A 22,217-nucleotide genomic window follows, 5' to 3' on the forward strand; every position below is an offset into this window, starting at 1 on the left:
AACACGCCCGGGCAGGTCCAGACTCGCCTTTCCAAGGCTCGCCCTTGACACCCGGGCATGCCCGGTATAGCTTTTGCCGGGCAAACTTCCCGACATAAATGTGTATATATATTGCTGCCCGATAAACGGGCTTGTGAGAATACCTGAGCTGTTTTGTTTCAACTAGGGCATGCCCGTACTATATCTATATCTAAAATTATATCCCCCCCCTCTATTTACATGAAATGGTTTGGTCCAAAGCGAACGGCTTGCGAGTGGTGACGATCCCCCCCCTCTATTTACATGCAATGGTTTGGTCCAAAGCGAACGGCTTCCGGAGTTTGGTAAAGAAATCGCCATCGCGTGCACAAACGCGCAGGAAAGCGAATGAAACGCAAATTCGTTTTTATTAGTTGTAAAACATAGTTTAACGCCAACATAGTTTGCAAACGTGAAATAAATGAATACGCTCTCAAATGTGCCATCCGAGGCAGAGTGTGCCCGCCACGTTCGGCACACGCGATCGTTCGCTGCTCTCTGATTGGTTGAATCGTTTTTTGGACATAGCTCGGTAAGTAATTGTCCGATTAATATGAAACCTTGAAAAGGCACATCCTCGGGTCCCCAGCAATATACCTGGCAAGTTAAAAGTATATCGGACCCGTGGTTGTCGAGAAACAGCGGTCACAGACAAACGTACAGACAGAGATTACTGGAATTATAGATAGATAAAGCAACTCGGACGAATTCCGTCTTTGGTCGCGTCAATTCTTTCGACTCGCGTTGGAGCGCAGTTCCTTCAATATCTTACTATAATTCACCAAATGTCTGTCTGTTCCCAGGTACTGCAAAAATGGCTGAACCGATCGCAACAAACTTTTGGGTGGGTAATCCTGGGACCCCCTGGAGTAAAAAAGGTTATATTGTTTTTCAAATTTTTTTTCAAATTTTCACATTTTTCCAATTTCCAATTTTTCCAATTTTCCAATTTTCCGGTTTTTCCAAACATGATGGAATAATATTTACCGATATGAACAGTGATGTGGCTTTTATTGAAATTCTACAAATACTGTTTAGATTTTGATGATTGCGTGTGATATGATTGAATGGATGTTTATATAAATCGTTTAAAATAAAAAAAGCCTTCAATTTCTGATATTTTACCTTTTCATTTGGGCCTCCCAATTGAAGCCCCGCCCGTCGGGTGGTTACCGTTGCTAGTAATAGTAATACCGGTTTCTTCAACAACAAGAACGAGGGAGTTGAGCGAACAGAAGGGAGAAAAATATATATTTGGTGTCGCAGGTTGTGACCACAGTGCGGTCATTCTTTTTCTGTACTGTATATAAATCCTCATATTCGTACGCTACATAAACTCCATGACGGTATAGTTAGTGACACATATTTTTCTGTTTTTTTGCTATTTGGTTGCATTCGCCGTTTGTGCAAAATATTTCTGTTGTTGATTATTATTGTCTAAACTAAAACCACTCGTTAAACGTTAATATATCAACACCTTTACGAATGATATGTTTGAATGATAAATGGATTGAAATGTTATTTTTTAAATTGCATGCGAATGAGTGAGGAGAGAATTTGTGTTTGCGCTGACCTTGCTTCTCGTGCATGGATCATGGATGGGTTGGTCGTGCTTCGAACACACCGTCGATGAGGATCGCAAGTTTCCGGGTACGTACGTACGTACGTGCGGCAGGGCTGTGCGGAAACATGCATGCGCGGGAAAGGTCGCACTCCGTCAGTCCGTCTGGCCCGGATACACCACAGGCAATAACATTAACAATGGTGTTTGCAAGTGTAAAAATAAAATACTTCAATGATGCAACGCTGTGCATTCACATTGCGAACCTTTTGAAGGATCGAATAGCTACTTGATTCTTATTAGTTCACCTGGAACGAAGTTCAGGGGAGTTTATGCGATGGCGCGTTGTTAGTCAGTCAGTCAGTCAGTCAGTCTGTTAGTGTTAGTCCGTCAGTCAGTCTGTTAGTGCGTTAGTCCGTCTGTCTGTCTGTCAGTCAGTCAGTCAGTCAGTCCGTCAGCCAGTCAGTCAGTCAGTCAGTCAGTCCGTCCGTCAGTCAGTCAGTCAGTCCATCAACCAATTCGTTAGTCAGTCCGTCCGTCCGTTAGTCAGTCCGTCAGCCAATCCGTTAGTTAGTCAGCCCATCAGTCAGTCAGTCAGTCCGTCTGTCAGTCAGTCAGTCCGTCAGTCTATCAGTCAGTCAGTCAGTCAGTCAGTCCATCAGTCAGTCAGTCCGTCAGTCAGTCCATAAACACTTGCAACTTATTCTCCGAAACCGCTGATGGGATTGCGCCCAAATTGGGCACAAATTATATTTGTTGTGTTGTGACTAAACGTTCAGGGCATTAAAAAAATCGGGATCTAAGGGGGTTTATGGGGGGTCAAAGTGGGTCCAGGTTTGACCCCCCAAAATAGGAATTTGCTTTCTTCTCAGAAACTACACACGCAATTTTGATGAAACTTCACCACAACCTTCGTCACTCGTGATGTGTCAATGTTTGTTCAAGGAATTAGAAAAATTGGGATCTGAGGAGTTTTATGGGGTTGTGGGAGGGTGTTTCCCCCCAAAATAGGTATTTTGTTTGTTTGTTTGAAGTCTTATGATTATGTTAGTATGATTGTACATGCTGCCCTGTCTTCTAGCAACCATTGAAATTGGTTTAAAATACCTTTAGTCAGTGCAGTATCCTGTTTATTCTACCAGGTGAGCACCAGGTGTATTGCCCCTATTGTGGTGCTGTGCACACACAATTCGTTTGCCAAGAAGGTAGGCCACAACGCGTTGTACAAACTGAAACACTGTATTACAAGCTCGCACGTAAGCACTAGGCGGGCTTAACTATTGAGCCCGCATATATGTCCCGAGGCCACGCCTTGCCCCCGGGCGTGGCCGGTCGGCCGAAAGGCGGGGTATGTATCTCAGTTCCACCCTGCGCCTCGTGACGCCTTTGCTCCGGGCGTGGCCCGAGCTGCGCTTCCACGCCCGGACGCTCGCGCCACCCACTGGTGCGCGGAATTATTGCCCACTGACGATGTGTCCGCCACACGCGCCCCCCCCCCAGAATTCCCGCGCACCTGAAGGGTGAGCTTACGGGGAAGCCAGATGACCCGGCCGAAACGCCCTCTGGCGATGCGTACAGGGCTGGGGGGTAGCGGGGCTGGGGGGTGCCGGGGGTCTGCCCGCCGGTGGGCGGCCACGACGCGGAGGCAGAGCTGCTTGCGGGGGGTGGTCCAGGTCGAGGTGGGCCGGCTTGAGGCGGTCCACAGAGATACGATCTGGAGTACCGCCGATGTCCACAGTGAAATGCTTGTCCCCGGTCTCCAGCACGCGGAAGGGCCCGTCGTACGAGGGCCGCAGCGGTGCCCGGTGGGCGTCGTGCCGGACAAAAACGTACTCCGCCGTGCGAAGCTCCAGGGCAACGTGGGAGGACGGGCAACCGTGGTGTGCCGTTGGCACCGGGGCGAACCTCCTGGCGGTCTCCTGAAGGGTGGAGCGCTGTTGCACCGCGGACCAAGGGGCCGTGGAGTCGGGGATAAATTCGCCCGGTACCCGCAGTGGTTGTCCGAAGACCAGCTCCGCCGAGGACGCGCGCAGGTCATCTTTGGGCACCGTCCTGAGGCCCAGCAGGACCCAGGGGAGCCTGTCGGCCCAGCTGCCGTCGCGGAGGCTGGCCCGGAGCGCGGCCTTCATTGAGCGATGGAAGCGCTCGCACAGGCCGTGGGCCTGGGGGTGGTAAGCCGTGGTGCGGTGCAGCTTGACGCCGAGCCCTTGCGCCACTGCTCCCCAGAGTTCCGAGGTGAACTGGGGGCCGCGGTCGGACGAGATTTCCGAGGGGGCGCCGAACCGGGCAACCCACGTGGCGATGAAGGCTTGCATGACGTCAGCCGCAGCCGTCGCCGCCAATGGCACGGCCTCCGGCCACCGGGTGGTGCGGTCCACCATGGTGAGGATGTGGGTGAAACCCCGCGAGGGGGGCAGAGGTCCCACCAAGTCGACGTTGATGTGGTCGAACCGACGTTCGGGCACCGTAAACGGGGCCAACGGGGCTTGGGTGTGGCGGTGGACTTTCGCGCGCTGGCACGCGAGGTACGTCCTGGCCCAGCCGCTCCAGCGTGGCGAACTCCGCTTTCGCCACGGCGAGCTTCGTGGGGTCGAGGCGGCGCGCCTGGGCGTAGACCGGTGGTCCTACGGTGGGGATATGGTGCTCCACCCCGTGTTTGACGGCCACCGCTGAAAAGGTGGGCCGCGTGAGTGCTGGGAAACTGGCGAGGAGGCGGTAAACTCGTCCGCTGCCAGAAGCGTACAGACTAACTTCGCCGGGATGGAACCGCTCAGCAAGCCGCTTGGTAAGCCGCTCGGTGAGCCGCTCAGCGAACAAGCGAGCGAGCTGAAGGTTTCGGCCTGGACGAGGCGTCAACGCTTGACGTCCACCAACAGCCCATTCACACAAAGGAAGTCCGCACCGAGCAGGGCCATTGGCACGCTGGCGGTGACGAAAGACCATTTGAAGCGCTGCCCTCCGAAACGCAGCGAGAGGCAACGCTTCCCGAATGTGCGGATGGGAGTTCCGTTGGCAGCGAGCAAGGCGGGGCCCCGGCCCGCGGCTTGCTTGTCGGACGCGGAGGCAGGGAGGACGCTTACCTGCACTCCCGTGTCGCACAGAAAACGGTGACCAGACGAGGTGTCTGTGATGAACAGGAGGCTGCCGGAATGGCCGACGCTCATGGCCGCAAGTGAGCGCCGGCCCGGTCGTTTCCCGACCCGTCGAAAGAACACGGCCGGCGGCACGCTCTAGCCTTGCGGCCGAACCTGGCATGATAGTAGCACCAGGTTTGCGGTGGTGGCTGCCGTGCCGGCGGTGGTGGCGGCGGCGGTGGGCGGGGCGTGGCAGTGGCCACGAGGGAATCAGGGGGCGCTGTAGCCTCCGCACCGGGATCCACTACGGCAGCACCGTACACCGACCGCGTGTCGTGGGCCGCGAAAAATTTGTCCGCCTCTCCGGCCAGGGCGCGGGGTTCCGTTAAGCACGAACCGGCCAGCGTGAGCCGCACCTGCGCAGGTAGCTGGCGGAGGAAAAGCACGCGGAAAAGGAAATCCGGGCGCTGGTCTCCAAGAAGGGACAACATAAAATCCATCCGAACGGACGGTCGTGTGTCGCCGAGGGCGGGAAGGTCCAGGAGGCGGTCGGCGCGTTTGGCCTCCGTGAGCCCAAACGTGGCGAGAAGAAGACGTTTGAGCGCCGTGTACTTATGGGTGCCCGGCGGGCGCCGAAGGATGGACACGACGACACGGGCGGCAGTGCCGGGCCCGAGGGTGGTGACCACGTGGTAGTACATGGTGTCGTCCGCCGTGATGCCCCGGAGCTGGAATTGGGCCTCGGCCTGCACAAACCAAACGTCGTCTTGCGCTTCCCAGAACTCCGGGAGTTTGACGGCGACAGCGTTGGTAGCCATGGCGCGTTCAGGGGTCAGCTACGGCTGAACCAGTCGGGGTCACCAGTGTGGTGCTGTGCACACACAATTCGTTTGCCAAGAAGGTAGGCCACAACGCGTTGTACAAACTGAAACACTTTATTACAAGCTCGCACGTAAGCACTGGGCGAGCTCGGCTATCGAGCCCGCATATATGTCCCGAGGCCACGCCTTGCCTCCGGGCGTGGCCGGTCGGCCGAAAGGCGGGGCATGTATCTCAGTTTCACCCTGCGCCTCGTGACGCCTTTGCTCCGGGCGTGGCCCGAGCTGCGCTTCCACCCCCGGACGCTCACGCCACCCACTGGTGCGCGGAATTATTGCCCACTGACAATGTGTCCGCCACACTATGTTTATTTTACTTTGTGAGGTAATATCGCGTCATTTCTGACATCGACACCCCCATTCCATCTATCTATAATTCCAGTAATCTCTGTGTGTGTGTGTGTGTGTGTGTGTGTGTGTGTGTGTGTGTGTGTGTGTGTGTGTGTGTGTGTGTGTGTGTGTGTGTGTGTGTGTGTGTGTGTGTGTGTGTGTGTGTGTGTGTGTGTGTGTGTGTGTGTGTGTGTGTATGTCTGTGTGTTTGTCTGTGACCGCTGTTTCTCGACAACCACGGGTCCGATATACTTGAAACTTGCCAGGTATATTGCTGGGGACCCGAGGATGTACCTTTTCAAGGTTTCATATTAATCGGACAAGTAGTTACCGAGCTATGTCCAAAAAACGATTCAACCAATCAGAGAGCAGCGAGTTATCACGTGTGCCGAACGTGGCGAACAGACTCTGCCTCGGACGGCACATTTGAGAGCGTATTCATTTATTTCACGTTGGCAAACTATGTTGGCGTTAAACTATGTTTTAAAACTAATTAAAACTAATTTGCGATTCTTTCGCTTTCCTGCGCGTTTGTGCACGCTATGGCGATTTCTTTACCAAACTCCGCAAGCCGTTCGCTTTGGACCAAACCATTTCATGTAAATAGAGGGGGGGGGGGGGTTGTCACCGTACTCGCAAGCCGTTCGCTTTGGACCAAACCATTCCATGTAAATAGAGGGGGGGGGATTGTCACCGTACTCGCAAGCCGTTCGCTTTGGACCAAACCATTTCATGTAAATAGAGGGGGGGGATATAATTTTAGATATATATATAGTACGGGCATGCCCTTTTTCCACACTTGCCTTGCCTCGTATGTATAATGTATGCAACATCGTAAAGACATGGAAACGGTGGGTTCAAAACGGTCCCATCGCTAATGAGAGAGCTTGTTGATGGAGGGTAGATGGGCAACGTGTGTGTGTGTGTGTGTGTGTGTGTGTGTGTGTGTGTGTGTGTGTGTGTGTGTGTGTGTGTGTGTGTGTGTGTGTGTGTGTGTGTGTGTGTGTCCGTCCGTCCGTCCCTGCTACTGTAGAATAATAAAAATGGTACCCTTGGGAAACTAATAATGGATTTACTTTACCAGACAAGAATTTGTCCGTTTAATCAAACACATTCCTGTTTTAAAAGCCCGTTTTGGCCAGAGGGAAGGGAAGAGGAAGAACCAGGACCTGGAGCTTTAATGTAGCGTTTCCAACGCTGTGACACCAGGAAACCTTGAGAATATTGCGTGATCGACATGGAAGGAGCAAACACAATTGTATAAATCGTAATGTTTCTCAAAGCAATAGGAAAATACATCTTCGTACACGGAATAGCACACAACAACAACAACCACAGCGACGACGACGCCGACAACGTGTTATAAAAGATCATTTTTTTCGTGTTTCACTTCATTACCCTGCGCTCGCGAAGCCAAATGCGGGGTTAAGCTTTCGGGTCCGTACGTACGTACGTGCGTGTCTGCATTTTAAAAATTCATTTTCTCGGCAACCGTTGGTCCCATTGACATAAATTTTCACCATAGGAGAGACTCCTGTATAATATTTTAGTGAATATTATGACGTCACAAGTCACGTGGTGCAGGCGCCATCTTGGAAAAACCAAAAAACTTTGCACCTCTATATCTCAAAACCGCTGCACAGAAATAATCAAGACAGGTCTCATTGCAAAGAACTCTCCATGCGGAATAACATATGTGAATGATGATGTCATAGGTGCCGCCGTTATGACATCATAATTCGACAAGTAAAAAACTTGATCCGATCAGGATGAAATTTCTTGAGCATCTTCTTGGTATAAATTGATGCAGAAATAAAATTATAATGACGTAGGTCACGTGGTTCGGACGCCATATTGTTTTGAGTGAAAAACCACGAAAATCCAATTTTCTCCTAAACGACGACTGAACAGATCGAGGCTAAACTTTGCAGGCAGAATCACATACCCAAGACAAACAAAAAAAGTCAGCGAGAATGACGTCATGCATCACATGGTTTTGGAGTTATGACGTTTTTAAGCATAAACTTTTAAAACCAAGCTCCTCCCCTCATTTGTGATCCTATCGAGGGGAAACTTCACATATGTGTTCAGCATACAACTAACCCTACTAAAATCACACATTTGTGATTTGGAATTTGGAACCTTTTGGAGTTTGCGATCGATCACGTGGTTTGGCAGATATAAATAATTAAATTAAACGTAAATATTAAAAAAAATTATCACTCTTGAACCGCTTCATCGATCGACGTGAAACTTTATATTATAGTAGAGGTAATGAAGTGTAATATGTGTGCAATGTTATTCTGCAACTGATCTGCAATGTTATTCTGCAATTCTGCAACTAACACTCTGATTCTGCAACTGGACCATACGACATCAGCCTATGGGTCCTAAAATCCTGCTCTGCTGCTCTATCTCACCCTCCCTCTGTTCTCTTCATCCTTTCTTTTGTTCAAGCTCATCTTCTATCTGCTTGGAAATCAGCCAACATTACCGCTTTACATAAAAAAGGGGAAAAACAGAACCTTGCAACTACAGACCCATGCAAGACAGACCAATCAGTCTGCTCCCAATAATCAACAAGGTCATGGAATCCGTCATCGCTTCTGATATCAAATCCTTCATCTTCTCCAATGGCTTGATCTCTGATCATCAATTTGGATTCAGACCAGGTCACTCTACTCTGGACATGCTGCTTCTGCTGTCTCAACAATGGATGGAGGTCCTCAACGCCAAACAGGAAATCAGAGCTGTCTCCATTGACGTATCACGTGCCTTCGATACGGCCTGGCACCCAGCTCTGCTCACCGAACTCTCCTCTTATGGTATCCATGGAAATCTCCACTCATGACTTGTGAACTTCCTCTCCTGTCGTAGTCAACGTGTGGCTCTAAATGGAATTCTCTCATCTCCCCCTTCCTGTCCAGGCTGGAGTTCCCCAAGACAGTGTTCTTGGCCCTGTGCTTTTTCTGGTCTTCATCAATGATCTCTCCGACTCTCTGAAAAATCCTCTCTATCTCTTTGCTGATGACTCCACTCTCTGCTGCTCCATATCTCAACCCTCAGATCGGCAGTCTGCAGACTCCTCATTCTCTGCAGACCTGGACAAAATCACAAACTGGTCAAACAAGTGGAACATGTCTTTCAATGCTGACAAATCTCACACTCTCACTATGTCTCTCCAAAAAGACCGACTGGACAACCCTCCCATCTACTTTCTCAACAATCCTCTCCAAGAAGTTCTGTCACTCAAGCTTTTGGGTCTCACTATCTGCCATGATCTTTCCTGGGAAAACCACATTTCCAAGCTGGCGTCCAAAGCCAGTCGCCGACTGGGCATCCTCCGTCGTGCGAAGTCCTTCCTTGGCACACCTGAGCTCCTCACCACATACAAGGCTTTCATCCGCAGCTCAATGGAATACTGCTCTCCCCTCTGGGCTGGCGCACCTGTCTCACACTAAGATCGGCTTCATGCTGTAGAAACCAAAGCTCTTAGAATCATTGGAATCTCCCGTGGTGAAGCTGATTCTGAGGGCCTTTCACTCTCGCACCACAGGGAGGTTGGTGGTCTTTCTGTCCTAGCTATCTGGTCTACTCCTATCTGGCCTAGCTCCCCCATCTCTGTCTGTGCTCTGTCCCCCAAATATTCCTGCAGGACACACAAGATCTGCCAGCAACCTTCTTCTGGTGAAACTGCCAAAATCAAGACACTCTGCTCACCTTCACTCTTTCATTCCTCTTTTCTCCCGCCTCTGGCACAAACTCCCACATTCTCTTCAATCCCAATCCTCCCTCCATGTCTTTAAAACAGCTGTTCACCACCATCTCTTATCCTCTCCCATCTAAAACCATGAGCTTTTCTACCCCCTTAAAACACCACAAATCCACCTTTTTCAAATTCCGTTTTTCATTCCTGAAACAACTGGTAGTGTCCATTTGTTTTACTAGGGCATGCCCGTACTATATATATATCTAAAATTATATCCCCCCCCTCTATTTACATGAAATGGTTTGGTCCAAAGCGAACGGCTTGCGAGTACGGTGACAATCCCCCCCCCTCTATTTACATGAAATGGTTTGGTCCAAAGCGAACGGCTTGCGAGTACGGTGACAATCCCCCCCCTCTATTTACATGAAATGGTTTGGTCCAAAGCGAACGGCTTGCGAGTACGGTGACAATCCCCCCCCTCTATTTACATGAAATGGTTTGGTCCAAAGCGAACGGCTTGCGGAGTTTGGTAAAGAAATCGCCATAGCATGCACAAACGCGCAGGAAAGCGAAAGAATCGCAAATTAGTTTTAATTAGTTTTAAAACATCGTTTAACGCCAACATAGCGGCAACATAGTTTGCCAACGTGAAATAAATGAATACGCTCTCAAATGTGCCGTCCGAGGCAGAGTCTGTTCGCCACGTTCGGCACACGTGATAGCTCGCTGCTCTCTGATTGGTTGAATCGTTTTTTGGACATAGCTCGGTAACTACTTGTCCGATTAATATGAAACCTTGAAAAGGCACATCCTCGGGTCCCCAGCAATATACCTGGCAAGTTTAAAGTATATCGGACCCGTGGTTGTCGAGAAACAGCGGTCACAGACATACATACATACATACATACATACACACAGAGATTACTGGAATTATAGATAGATACCGTGTACCCCCCCCCCCCCCCCCCCCCACCAGCCCTCTCCGTTCCACAGATCTACTGATCTACTTCCCTCCTCTCTCTCTCTCCCCCTCTTGTCTCCCGCTCCCTTTATATGTTTTCTATTTATGTCTTTGTGTTTTATGTGTTGCTCTTACACGAGCCTCGACTTTGTATACGAAAAACAGTCCAATCCGGATGAGTGTTTTTTAGGAGATACCGTCTCCTTACTGGATGGCCGTTGGCTTCCTACGGGAGCTCATCCGCCCTTTGCCGGGTGTTGTTTTTGGTCCTGGCAGGGTGTCAGATTTACCCTCCCCATTAGCAAAGCCACTGAGGGGTGTCGGTTTAGTCGCTGACAACCCGACCATGCGGTAGGTAACACTGGGTTACATGTTACCAGTGGCAGTCCCAAAAGACTGACCTGATCTACTTAAAGTGAGTCCTTAGAAATCAAGTTTGTAAAAACAAAGGAAAACACTAAGTTAGGCTTATTCAACTCTGTTTTATGTTTTTTTATCGACTCGAATATAAAACTATGCTCACCGCCCACTAATTTCCACCCATTTAGCCACCCAACGTTTGGTTAATTGAAAAAAACTTGAGGTCAAATTTCAAAGAGGAGAGGGTATTGCATTTGGGTCCGTTTGTTTTGTCTGGCCGCTTAGAATGTGAGCATGTGTACATTAATTACATTAGACCCTTTAGAACCCTTAGACCTTTTACGACCCCTAACACATTTTCGAACCTTTACAACCTGAAGACCCTAAGGACCATGAAGACCCACAAAGATACAAAGACCCTGAAAATTATTAGGCCCCCTTTAAGAGTCCTTAAGATACCTAAAACCATTTAGAGCCTTTGACACCCTATGACCCTTAGAGACCCCTAACACCCTTAAAGACCCAAAACGACCCAAAAGATGCCAATGACCCATGAGAACTGAAGACCCTTAAATACCCCAAGGGCCCTGGTGAAATCCCTTCCTGTACCCAAAAGTACAGGACCCTTATATACCCAAAAGACCCCGAAGATCCTAAAGACCTTGAAAGACACAAAAGACCACGAGGCACCTTGAAGATCCCACCAAAATACCCAGAGGACCCAGAGCCCCTAAAGGACCCAAAATACCCCGAGGACCCAAAGGACAAAACCACACGCCCTGGTGAGGGTCGACAATCTCCGATTGCTCTTTCTTGTTTTGTAATTGGAATTCCATGCCGTGGAATGACCTATTGAACTTCTCTATAGGTGCCCGCGGAACTACGTAACTTCCGGTTAGTGCACCCTTCGCGACAACAGTCACGTGATTAGATACGTTGAAAACAAACCACAAAAGGGCACGTGTTACAGCTTACTTCCGGTAGTCTCGCCCTCACCTATACACCTCAACAGTGCATGCGTTGAGAAACATGGGAATTATTTTGGATTATTTGCACTTTATTATAAACTCACGAGATCGTAACTAAATCGAAATCTATTCTCATTTTGAACTCAAAAATGCAGACAGGATATTTTTGAAATAGGATATTCTAAATCACATTTTGAGCAGCTTCCATGGCTCTGCTGCTGAGCCCTTCCATATGGCCCCTCAAATATAGATTACTGACTATGCCCATACCTGTGGGGTGCTATTATTGACCTTTGCCCTGGGGGCCACAAACCCTAACTACGCCACAACCGCTGAGAGCTGTGTAAACAATTGCCTTAACCACAATTTACGCAGTATTGGTGTGAGCGCATACCCCCAGGATGCCAACATGTCTATCTCTGGTTCTTCCTCCCCCTCATCCTACAATCTTCCCTTCTGGCTCCCTTCCCTTTCCAATTACCCAAGCTATCCACTCGTTTCATTTATTCCCCATAACACTCTCCCGGCTTGTCACCTCTTTCCCCATCAGGCGTCATCTTCGTCTTCTCTGACTCAATCATCAGTCCAGGCCTTTTCAAACGCCTGCACCATTTTTGCACAGCTGTTTGTCATCGCTCTTTGTAACCTTTCCTCGTGCCTACATGCAATAGCTTTCTACATTTGATCATTTTTCATACTTATTGCTCACAAAGATAGATATTGCACGACTTGGTTTACTTCAATGCTTTAGTTCAAGATTCAGGTGATTCGGCTTCTCAAATAATTCGTGATTAAGTGAAATTGTTTGGTTTTGTTCCATGGAAGAGTCCTTGATTCGGGCGAAGGTGATGGGAGAGCTAGTGTGCTACATCCTTGCTTCTGAAAACTTTCACGAATACCAAGAGTACAAAAAATTAATATGGATTCTCATGAAATCATTGTGAATGCATTGCACCTGTCCATCATAACCAGAGCCGTGCTCGATGCATGGAGTTCATTTTCCTTACAAGTTACAAGGGATGTATAATCACAAGTAATCGGGGCTTACAGTACTAGAGGCATTTGATTAAATCTGAATGAGGCCGAGGAAGTAATTCAAAATCTGCGTTGGGATTGTAAAACATGAACATCTTCTTTTAATATTCTTTTAAATATATCAAGGTGTCAGAACTGTGTGTGAAATTGATTTAAAATTCTGAAATGCTGTCACTAACGGAGTAGACAACAGGAAATGAATTTCCTACGCTAAGGCTCCTTTCCATCATGTAAATGAATGATATTGCTCGTACATCGTGGACTTTATTTGTCAGCACATCGCACAGTCCTGACGCATTCGCTTCTCGTACATCACAATCACTCTGGAGGCAAAGTGATGAACAACTGTGCGTTCAGTAGTTTGTGGAATGAACGAAGACCGATGGCTACCTTTTAATATTTTTCTTTCAATGTTTATTCACTCAACATCGGAATAGACCGTTCCTTCACTTGGCTCTCAAAATGTGCTTCCAAGAATGTTTGCATTTCCACATTTTCATATCTCGACCATTAATTCATCAATGCCATCCATCTTGCTTTTGGTTGAACACGTCGGCGGTTTCAATCTGTTCCATCACCCGGTAAACCTCATCTGGGGCCGTTAACTAGTGATGAATTTGTGTTCATGAATGATCACATGATCAAGGTTTATAATATTGTTATGTCGGTTGGGTAGGGGCATATATAAATTTAGGTACATCTGCATAGGTAGGTGCTTTGTCTGTCGTGCTAGAGAATCTCGATGTAATAAGTTCTGTAGACCTGATGTCGGATAAGTTGGATTTGTGTCCCCGCCACGAGGGGGTGGGGCTTGGTAACTAGAATTATGGAATAAGGATAAGATTCCATTGTGTGCCATCCCCTCTGTGATAATCCCCGTGTCCCTTATGGCAACGCACTCTTATACAGTAGATAGATCCATTCGTGCACACATTAATTAAATCCCCCCTTACAATGACTGACGATAAAACTGACCGGAAGAGCAGAGAGCAAGCGACCGCACACTACGGCGCCATGGCAGGCAGACATCGCACAGGCAGGCCGAGAGCCACCCCCAGGAGAACTCGTGATTGACAGGAGGGGGAGGGGCGAGCAACACCAAGAGCACCAATTGGAGAGTAAAGAAGGACTTGTGCTTGGCCACCGACCAATGGCATGGGAGCAGGGTGCCAAGCGCTCGACCAATGGGAGGGGAAGGATGAGATCAGAAGATTCGGGAAGACTAGAAGCGACGCGTTGGTTGGAGGAAGAAGCGCCAGTGACGTCAGAGGACATCTGATAAAAGAGAGCGGAGACCGACATTTTCTCTCTTCGCCTCTGCCTCTCTTCCCTTTTTGCCGTCTTTTGCGCTTGGACCTGTTCTTGCCTTCAGACTTCGGTGGAGAGACGGAGCGCCGACGATGCTCTTCCCCTGCGTTCACATACGAACGATGAGCGAGGCTTGCTGTTGGAGCGCTGACGATCCTCCTTCACTGTGTTCATGCACGGGACCTGACAAGCGATCGCACGGGCGCGCCGAGGGCTGCTCCGCGCCAACGACCAGGCAGTTCCCGCCAACACCAGCGCTGCGTCGGACGAACGCGCTCGATCCCTGACGATTCTTGACGAATCACAAAAGCTAAGCTCGCACCACACAAACCCCAACACAATGATTATCTTATTTGAATATTCCTTCGTCCGTGTATTTGAAGTGAGGTGTGGGGACATCCCGATTTAGGACATATATTTACCGGCGCGTTCTTGTTATCGGCACCCGTGGCAATAAAGCCTTGTTCTTTTGTATATTCTAAATCCCGTGTTCGTGTGAGTTTAATCACTTTTCAGGTTGAAGACGCTGGCGCGCGCGGACCTTGAGGTAAATCTCGCCGTTTCTTCTTCTTCTTTCCTTCTTCCTCACGCATATGCATAGCGAAATCTGCCATTGATCGTCGCCTCATTAAGCTCGTTTCCATCCGCGATTTCCCCGGTCTTAACCGAGGGGGAATCGCACGACAATATCACCCGGATAAACCTGGGGCCGTTAACTAGTGATTAACCTGTATCCACGAATGATCATGTGAGCATGTTTATAACACCAAATCCCGGGTAAACCTACAAGCTGGGGCTGTTGACTAGTGATGAACGTGTCTACGAATGATCACATGATCAGGTTTATAATATCATCATCCTGTAAACCTCAAACCTGGGGCTTTTGCCTGGTGATGAACGTGTCTACGAATGATCACGTGATCAGGTTTATAACACCATCACTCGGGTAAACCTCAAACCAGGGGCCATTAACTTGTATCCACGAATGATCAGGATCAGGTACCCACGAATGCCAGGTTGAACAGGCACACACAAAAGCCAGTCTCGTCTCGCACACTGTTGCAGATGTGCCGATGATCTCCCACCTATTCACACACTTGGTGAACCGACACCAACAAATGAACGAGCCAATGAATGAGTTGTATTCCAAGTGAATGAGTTATATTCCAAGTAAAAAGTCATTTTTGAATCCCAACACAGACGTATACTATTTGTGTATAGGATTGCGGTTAGCACTTTGCTTTTAGATTCCTCTTTCATTTTCTTCTTCGATTTTGATACAGTTGTTGCGATGTTTCGGCTTAAATGTTTCACTTGTTGATTTGTGACAAAAGTTTTTGATGAGTTTATCAAGGGGCCCATAAACACGTTTCTTGTTTGACGGTACCATTTCGTTTTGACCACCTTATCAATGACTTCCATGAGTCAAGCAATTGGAGTGCGTGTGCACTTAAATTACGGGGTTGACATACCTATATGTGTAAGGGATTTCAGTCTAATCCCAGGCTAATGGGGGCAACAGGACCCATTTCTCCCTCAAAACTAAGGTCTGACTGTCTCGATTTGAGAAGCTGTTGATAAACATCTTTAATTGACCTTGTGGTGACATTCCTTCCCCACGAGCTCCCTGCCTGCCAGATCTTGCTCCCAGGGACAGTCTGTGTAAACTGGGGAAATGTTTTGAGTTCCTTGTTCTTTGATGAAAATATATAAAGATGAATGTAAGTTGAAATGTTCTGAGGTGATCTTGGGGCTGGCTGTGTGATGTTATTTTCCTGAAATGGTGTTACTGGCCGATGTGCCGATCATCTACCATGCATGTTATCCTTATACCTCAATAACCCTCTTGTACACTTGGTCCGAGTTGAGCAGGTGCTTCTTCCAGAACTGGAAGGGATTAGGGAATCCACGTCATATGCACCTTCTTTGACATGATGCAATCATTGTGTCTGATCCGCCACTAGGGATATTGAATTAAGGAGGAAAATGTGGAGAACTTCGGTTTGTTGTACACGTCACACCAGGTGTCGGGACAGCTCGAGGCGGTCAGTCAAATTTGGCAGCCGTCGATGAAGTATCAAACTTGATCCCGCTCGTATGACGACCTGAACCTGTACCTGTACCGTTATGATGTGGACGTCGGATCCCCATTGGCCATTACATCTCGGCACCATACATAACATTAGCAGGTGTCTCTGTACATAGATCTCTTTGAAACTCGAGCGAGAGATGAAGAAAGAACCTTTGATGTCTGTCTTTTCAAACTCAAGGAAAATAACTACATCTTGAATCTTATAAAATCAAGGATATGGGGAAATCCCGATTAAAATGACATCATGACGCGGCACTCCAAGGCCTACCAGTGCTCCATTGGAACGCTTTTATCTCTAAACGGAGAAATGTAAAATCTATCCAGAGGTACATTAAGGAAGCCCTACGTTCTCCAGTTTCGCGGGTTACTCCTATAAAATTTAACGAGATCGAGGTTGATGATGCGCCATTGCAAATCCCCACACCTCCCACCTAAAGCAAAGTTAAAAGATGCCAAAACGTTCCACCAGGAATGACCCAATATCAAATTGAGTTTAAAAATACTTTCCGTGTTGACCCCTGTGACAGGTCCACAATGAACCTGGGGTCAAATCCCAAAAATCGTTGCATATTTTGTCTGGCCCCCAATGTTTTTTCCATTTGCAAAGTTTCATTTTAAAATGTGCCCGGTAGTTGCATATTTTGGTATTTTAACCTTCGGACCCCAACCTGGCGCTTCAGGGGGTGGGGCCAAAAATGATACTGCTCTCACCTTCTTGCCATGTGGTGATCATAACTACGAAGTTTGGTGATTTTCTGCACAATAGTTTGGGAGGAGGTAGTGTGACAGACAGATAGATGGATGGATGGATGTACGGACATATAGACAGACAAACAGACGAGCAGGTAGACAAACGGAGCTGATTACAATATATCCCGTTGTTTTTTTATTTTTATAAACCTGGGGATAATAATAGGCCAATATGTTTCCTTGCAAGGAATTTTGACGCAGGTGGAGTCCATTAGGTCCGTCAAGGTTGCGTTATGGTTTGTATGTGTTCTATCCCTTTAAATGCTGCGCAGCATCAGGCAAGGAAGCAGCATTTTCCATTTTTAAAGTCTTTGCTATGACTCATCGACCGCCCAGACATCGACTTGACTCAGAGCAGCACTCTCCACTCACTCTGGTTGCTCGAAATGTATTTGGTGATGTTGCGAGCGGCTACCTTGCACATAGCTACTTGTACGAGTATCGCAATCAACTGGCCCACCCGGTCCCCCCTTGATGCAGCGCGATGGGATGTCTCTAGTTTATACTACAGAAAGGAGTTCTCCTTGCCTCTTTGAGCATTAAAATCACTATTAGATGGTTTCAGTGGCTCCTGCGTCGCAGCAATGCAGTGGTCCTGATGACGTCTCAACAAGGACAAAATTGCAAGCAGCGACACTTGTATAATCATTGCTTGTGTTGTTTGGCCATTAAATCCGTCTTTGAGACGATGACGAAGATGTTGCACTTGCAATCCTAATTGGTGACCTTTATTCCCTCTTGCACTGCGAAACTGGGGAGGCAAGTTTTATTAACATCTCCGGTTACCCGGTATCTGGGTTGCAGGTGTTCACTCTCCACACACGTTGTTGGTGAATATACATGTGATGAACTCTGCTGGAATCTGTCCTTTTGATCCCATACAGGAGACAGCAAGCTGAGAGTATGTCATGGAAGGATGAATTGCAGGGAAGAGGGAACATTACCTGGAGGAATGTGCGTGCACCAACATGTATGACGGACAGTGTACCTGGGATCCTGCATCTACGTCAAAGGTGGGGAGATTGAGTGGGGTGGCATTGTGCACAGTATTCACAAAACTATTGTACATTTAATAACAGTCGGTTGTAGTTTGGATGAAGAATGTTGAAATAGCTGCCATGTTGTTTGTTGGATACGATATGTGAAATTGCATTAAAACTCCTAAACATTTGCAGGGTACGAGTAATGCGGGCATGGAGATTTTGATCATGTGCATGTGCACCCGTTGTGCCCTTAATTTCACGGTAATTGGGGCAAAACGGCCCTGGATGATTGTTTTTGGTTTTCTCCGCGTGTTGCCGAGTGAGGTTCCTCGTTTTTGTTATTTATTTAGTTTTTGCATGCGGGAAGGTACGTTGCACTATCGGGTGCTGAATATCCATGGACAGTATTTAGTCAAACAGCTGCTTGCACCAGGTGGCCATTTTACAAGGATTTACAAGGAAGTTCAATGCAGGCCTATCATCTGTTAGGCCCATCAAGCCTGCACGACCATGCCAATATCTTGGTACTCCCCCAACCCCATCACTTCCTGACTCCTATCCGACTCAAATTCAAACCTAGCTACTGGTTCTCCTACCACGACCTTTCCAGGGAGGCCATTCCATGCATTCACCACACTCTGATTGAAAGACCCCTGTCCTGTCATTATCCATTCAGATGAAAAACTCTTTCTGCATCTATTTCATCTCTACCCTTCATAATCTTAAACGCCTCTATTAAATCATATCGTAATCACCTCATTTGTAACGTATAAAGTTCCGTCTCCTTCAGCTGCTGCTCATAGCTTAGCTTAGTTTAGCTCGGCCCAGCATCAATCTAGCAGCTCTATTTCAGCTGCTGCTCAGCTTAGTTTAGCTCGGCCCAGCATCAATCTAGCAGCTCTATTTCAGCTGCTGCTCATAGCTCAGCTTAGTTTAGCTCTGCCCAGCATCAATCTAGTAGCTCTATTTCAGCTGCTGCACATAGCTTAGCTTAGTTTAGCTCTGCCCAGCATCAATCTAGTAGCTCTATTTCAGCTGCTGCTCATAGCTTAGCTTAGTTTAACTCGGCCCAGCATCAATCTAGTAGCTCTATTTCAGCTGCTGCTCATAGCGTAGCTTAGTTTAGCTCTGCCCAGCATCAATCTAGTAGCTCTATTTCAGCTGCTGCTCATAGCTTAGCTTAGTTTAGCTCTGCCCAGCATCAATCTAGTAGCTCTATTTCAGCTGCTGCGCATAGCATAGCTTAGTTTAGCTTGACCCAGCATCAATCTAGTAGCTCTATTTCAGCTGCTGCACAAAGCTTAGCTTAGTTTAGCTCGGCCCAGAATCAATCTAGTAGCTCTATTTCAGCTGCTGCTCATAGCTTAGCTTAGTTTAGCTCTGCCCAGCATCAAGCTAGTAGCTCTATTTCAGATGCTGCTCATAGCTTAGCATAGTTTAGCTCTGCCCAGCATCAATCTAGTATCTCTATTTCAGCTGCTGCTCATAGCTTAGCTTAGTTTAGCTCGGCCCAGCATCAATATAGTAGCTCTATATCAACTGCTGCTCAGAGCTTAGCTTTCTGTAGCTCTGCCAAGCATCGATCTAGTCGTGTTGTAAAAGCCAGAGTTACAACATTGTCCCAGATTGTAGGTTTCATTCTGAATCGATCTCTAGCAATACCTGTAAGACAATCATCAAGCAACATATCAATATTCAGCATTCATAGGAATCAGTAAAGGATTTGCGACTAGTACAAGCAAGCCTGGAACAAAGAGCAATACGCACCATCTAAGTATGCACAACATTACACAGGATAAATGTCACAGGAATGAGTCGTAGCACTGTCTGTCCGAGTTCTTATAACTGCCACGCAGCGGACAGAGACCGCATAACACCTGGGTTCAACTTAGGCACAATTTCATTACATTCTCCCCGGCGTTAAAACGACACTACCCCTAGTGGTGGAAATCAAGCCAGCAAGTCATAGCAGCATAGAAACATCAGTTAGCAGCAGTCCGTGTCAGTCAGTCCAGCCATAGCGATCGGGGCGGCGAGTTTGTCTTCCCGCGCGCGTCCGTTAGACGTCAGGAGCCCCAACCACGAGACCGAATTCCCCTGTGTCGGAATATCCGCCTAACTCGGGTGACGGCGGTGGCTCCACAAAGCCATCCGGATTGGGCGCGTGTGGTGGTGGGGTAGACGGTAGATTCTCCATTGTCGGATTAACCATGCCGTATTCCGGCCCGACAGTATCCCCGCATGGGGCAAGATGGCGCACCGACACGGTAGACTCACGGCCATTTGGCATCAGCACTCGAGCGTGCTCGGGATTGGCTTGGAGGATACGAACCTTGTCAATGAGGGGGTCGTATTTACTCGAGCGAACCGCGTGTTTGAAAAAGCCGGTCCGGGCTCAGCAAGCCAGCCCGGCAAAGGACGGGAACCGCCAGAACGTCGCGAAAAACGAAACATACGGTCGTGGGGAGTTTGATTAGTAGCAGTGCACAATAAAGTCCTGATCGAGCCGAGCGCCCCGTGTACCATCCAGGTCCATCGGTCGAGTCCGAGACCTTGGGACTTAAGGCCCAGAGTAATGGCTTTCCATATAATGCTATTAAATCGTTCCACCTGTCCATTCACCTGTGGCCTATACGGAGTAGTGTTACGGATTCGTCACTTCCGTTGTTGTGGTTCTCGTCCACTGTGAACATTTTTGGTTGCATGTACTATTATTGTTATCGTTTAAGTGAAATAGAGATAACTGTTTTCAAAAGGTAAAAAAAAGTTAGTGTTTTAAAAGAAACCGGAAACCGGATCGGGAACCGGACGAAAAAAAGAAAAAGAAGAGGAAGAGGAAGAAGAGGCGGAGCGAGTAAGGTGGAGAAGAAGCCAAGCTGCTTTGAGGTCTGCACCTTGGAGTGAACAAGACATGTGACAGAATATTGGTACATTTTTTCTGGCCAGGATTGCGACGTGATGTGTCGGAGTTCTGTACATCTTGCCATTCTTGCCAGCTGGTGGGAAAACCTAATCAGAAAGTCCCATCCGCACCTTTAAAACCAATTCCAGCTTTTGAAGAACCATTCAGCCTTTTCATTATTGACTGTGTCGGCCCTTTACCCAAAACTCAGGCTGGACATCAATATTTGCTGACCATCATGTGCGCTTCCACAAGGTTCCCAGAGGCAGTGCCTCTTAGAAAAATTACTGCGGCAGTTATTGCGAAGGCCTTGATTAAATTTTTCACTTTGGTTGGCCTACCTAAGGTCATCCGGTCTGATCAGGGTTTCAATTTCATGTCAACGCTTTTTCAGCAAGTGGTACACCTGTTGGGAGTGGAGCAAGTAAGATCAAGTACTTACCATCCCGAGAGCCAAGGGGCATTGGAAAGGTTTCACCAGACATTGAAGAATATGATCAGAACGTATTGTTTTGAATGTGACAAGGATTGGGATGAAGGAATACCCTTATTGTTGTTTGCTACGAGGGAATCCGTTCAGAAGTCATTGGGATTCAGTCCTTTTGAACTTGTGTTTGGACACGCAGTGCGAGGACCGTTGAAATTGGTGAAAGAACAGTGGCTACAGGAGGAGTCACAGTCAACAGTGGTAGAGTATGTGTCAACGGTTAGGCACAGATTGGCAAAGGCTTGTGAAGTTGCAAGAAGAAACTTGAAAGTGACACAGGACAAAATGAAAGTGAGACATGACAAGAAATCTCAGATAAGAAATTTCAGTCCTGAGGACTGAGTGATAGTGTTGCTTCCTGTTCCAGGTCAGCCACTACAGGCTAGATATTTTGGTCCCTATGTAATCGAAAGAAGGGTTAATGAAACATTACTTGGTGACAACTCCCGACCGACGGAAAAAGTGGCAGCTGGGTCAGGTCAACCGACTGAAGAAATATAATGAGAGGAAGCCTGTGGGAAAAATGGTTCCTGTCTCACCTGTCGTGCCTGTAGTCGGGGTGCAAGAGAATCCAGAGGTTGAGGCCGGTGTGAAGTTTGATAACTTTGATGACCAGGCTTGTCCCAGATTGATGAACACGGAAGTGTTGAGTCATTTAGATGAGAAATTAGGTCATTTGACGAGGGAACAACAAGGACAACTATCCAGCCTAATTTTTGAGTTTGCACATTTGCTCACAGATGTACCTGGTCGTACTGACTTGGTATATCATGATATTGAGGTGGGGGAAGCCACTCCTGT

At 47.9% G+C, this 22,217-nt stretch overlaps 1 protein-coding gene across 4 annotated transcripts in view; it reads left to right on the top strand.

Annotated features, from left to right (window-relative positions):
- The first annotated feature begins 1,378 nt into the window (after positions 1–1,378).
- Positions 1,379–22,217, top strand: part of SFI1 (SFI1 centrin binding protein) — a 281,420-nt gene continuing 260,581 nt past the window's right edge. For 2 of the 4 annotated variants that reach the window (XM_068105729.2, XM_068105731.2), the window contains exons 1-2: positions 1,379–1,668; positions 17,929–18,057. In XM_068105729.2, the coding sequence (XP_067961830.2) occupies positions 17,948–18,057 (110 nt within the window). In that variant the 5' untranslated portion in view covers positions 1,379–1,668; positions 17,929–17,947. The remainder of the gene's footprint in view (positions 1,669–17,928; positions 18,058–22,217) is intronic. The other 2 variants (XM_068105732.2, XM_078772539.1) reach the window with 1 other exon arrangement.

This window comes from Myxine glutinosa, chromosome 2 (assembly GCF_964187855.1).
Source record: "Myxine glutinosa chromosome 2, kmMyxGlut1.1, whole genome shotgun sequence".
In the NCBI taxonomy this organism is placed as follows: domain Eukaryota; kingdom Metazoa; phylum Chordata; class Myxini; order Myxiniformes; family Myxinidae; genus Myxine; species Myxine glutinosa.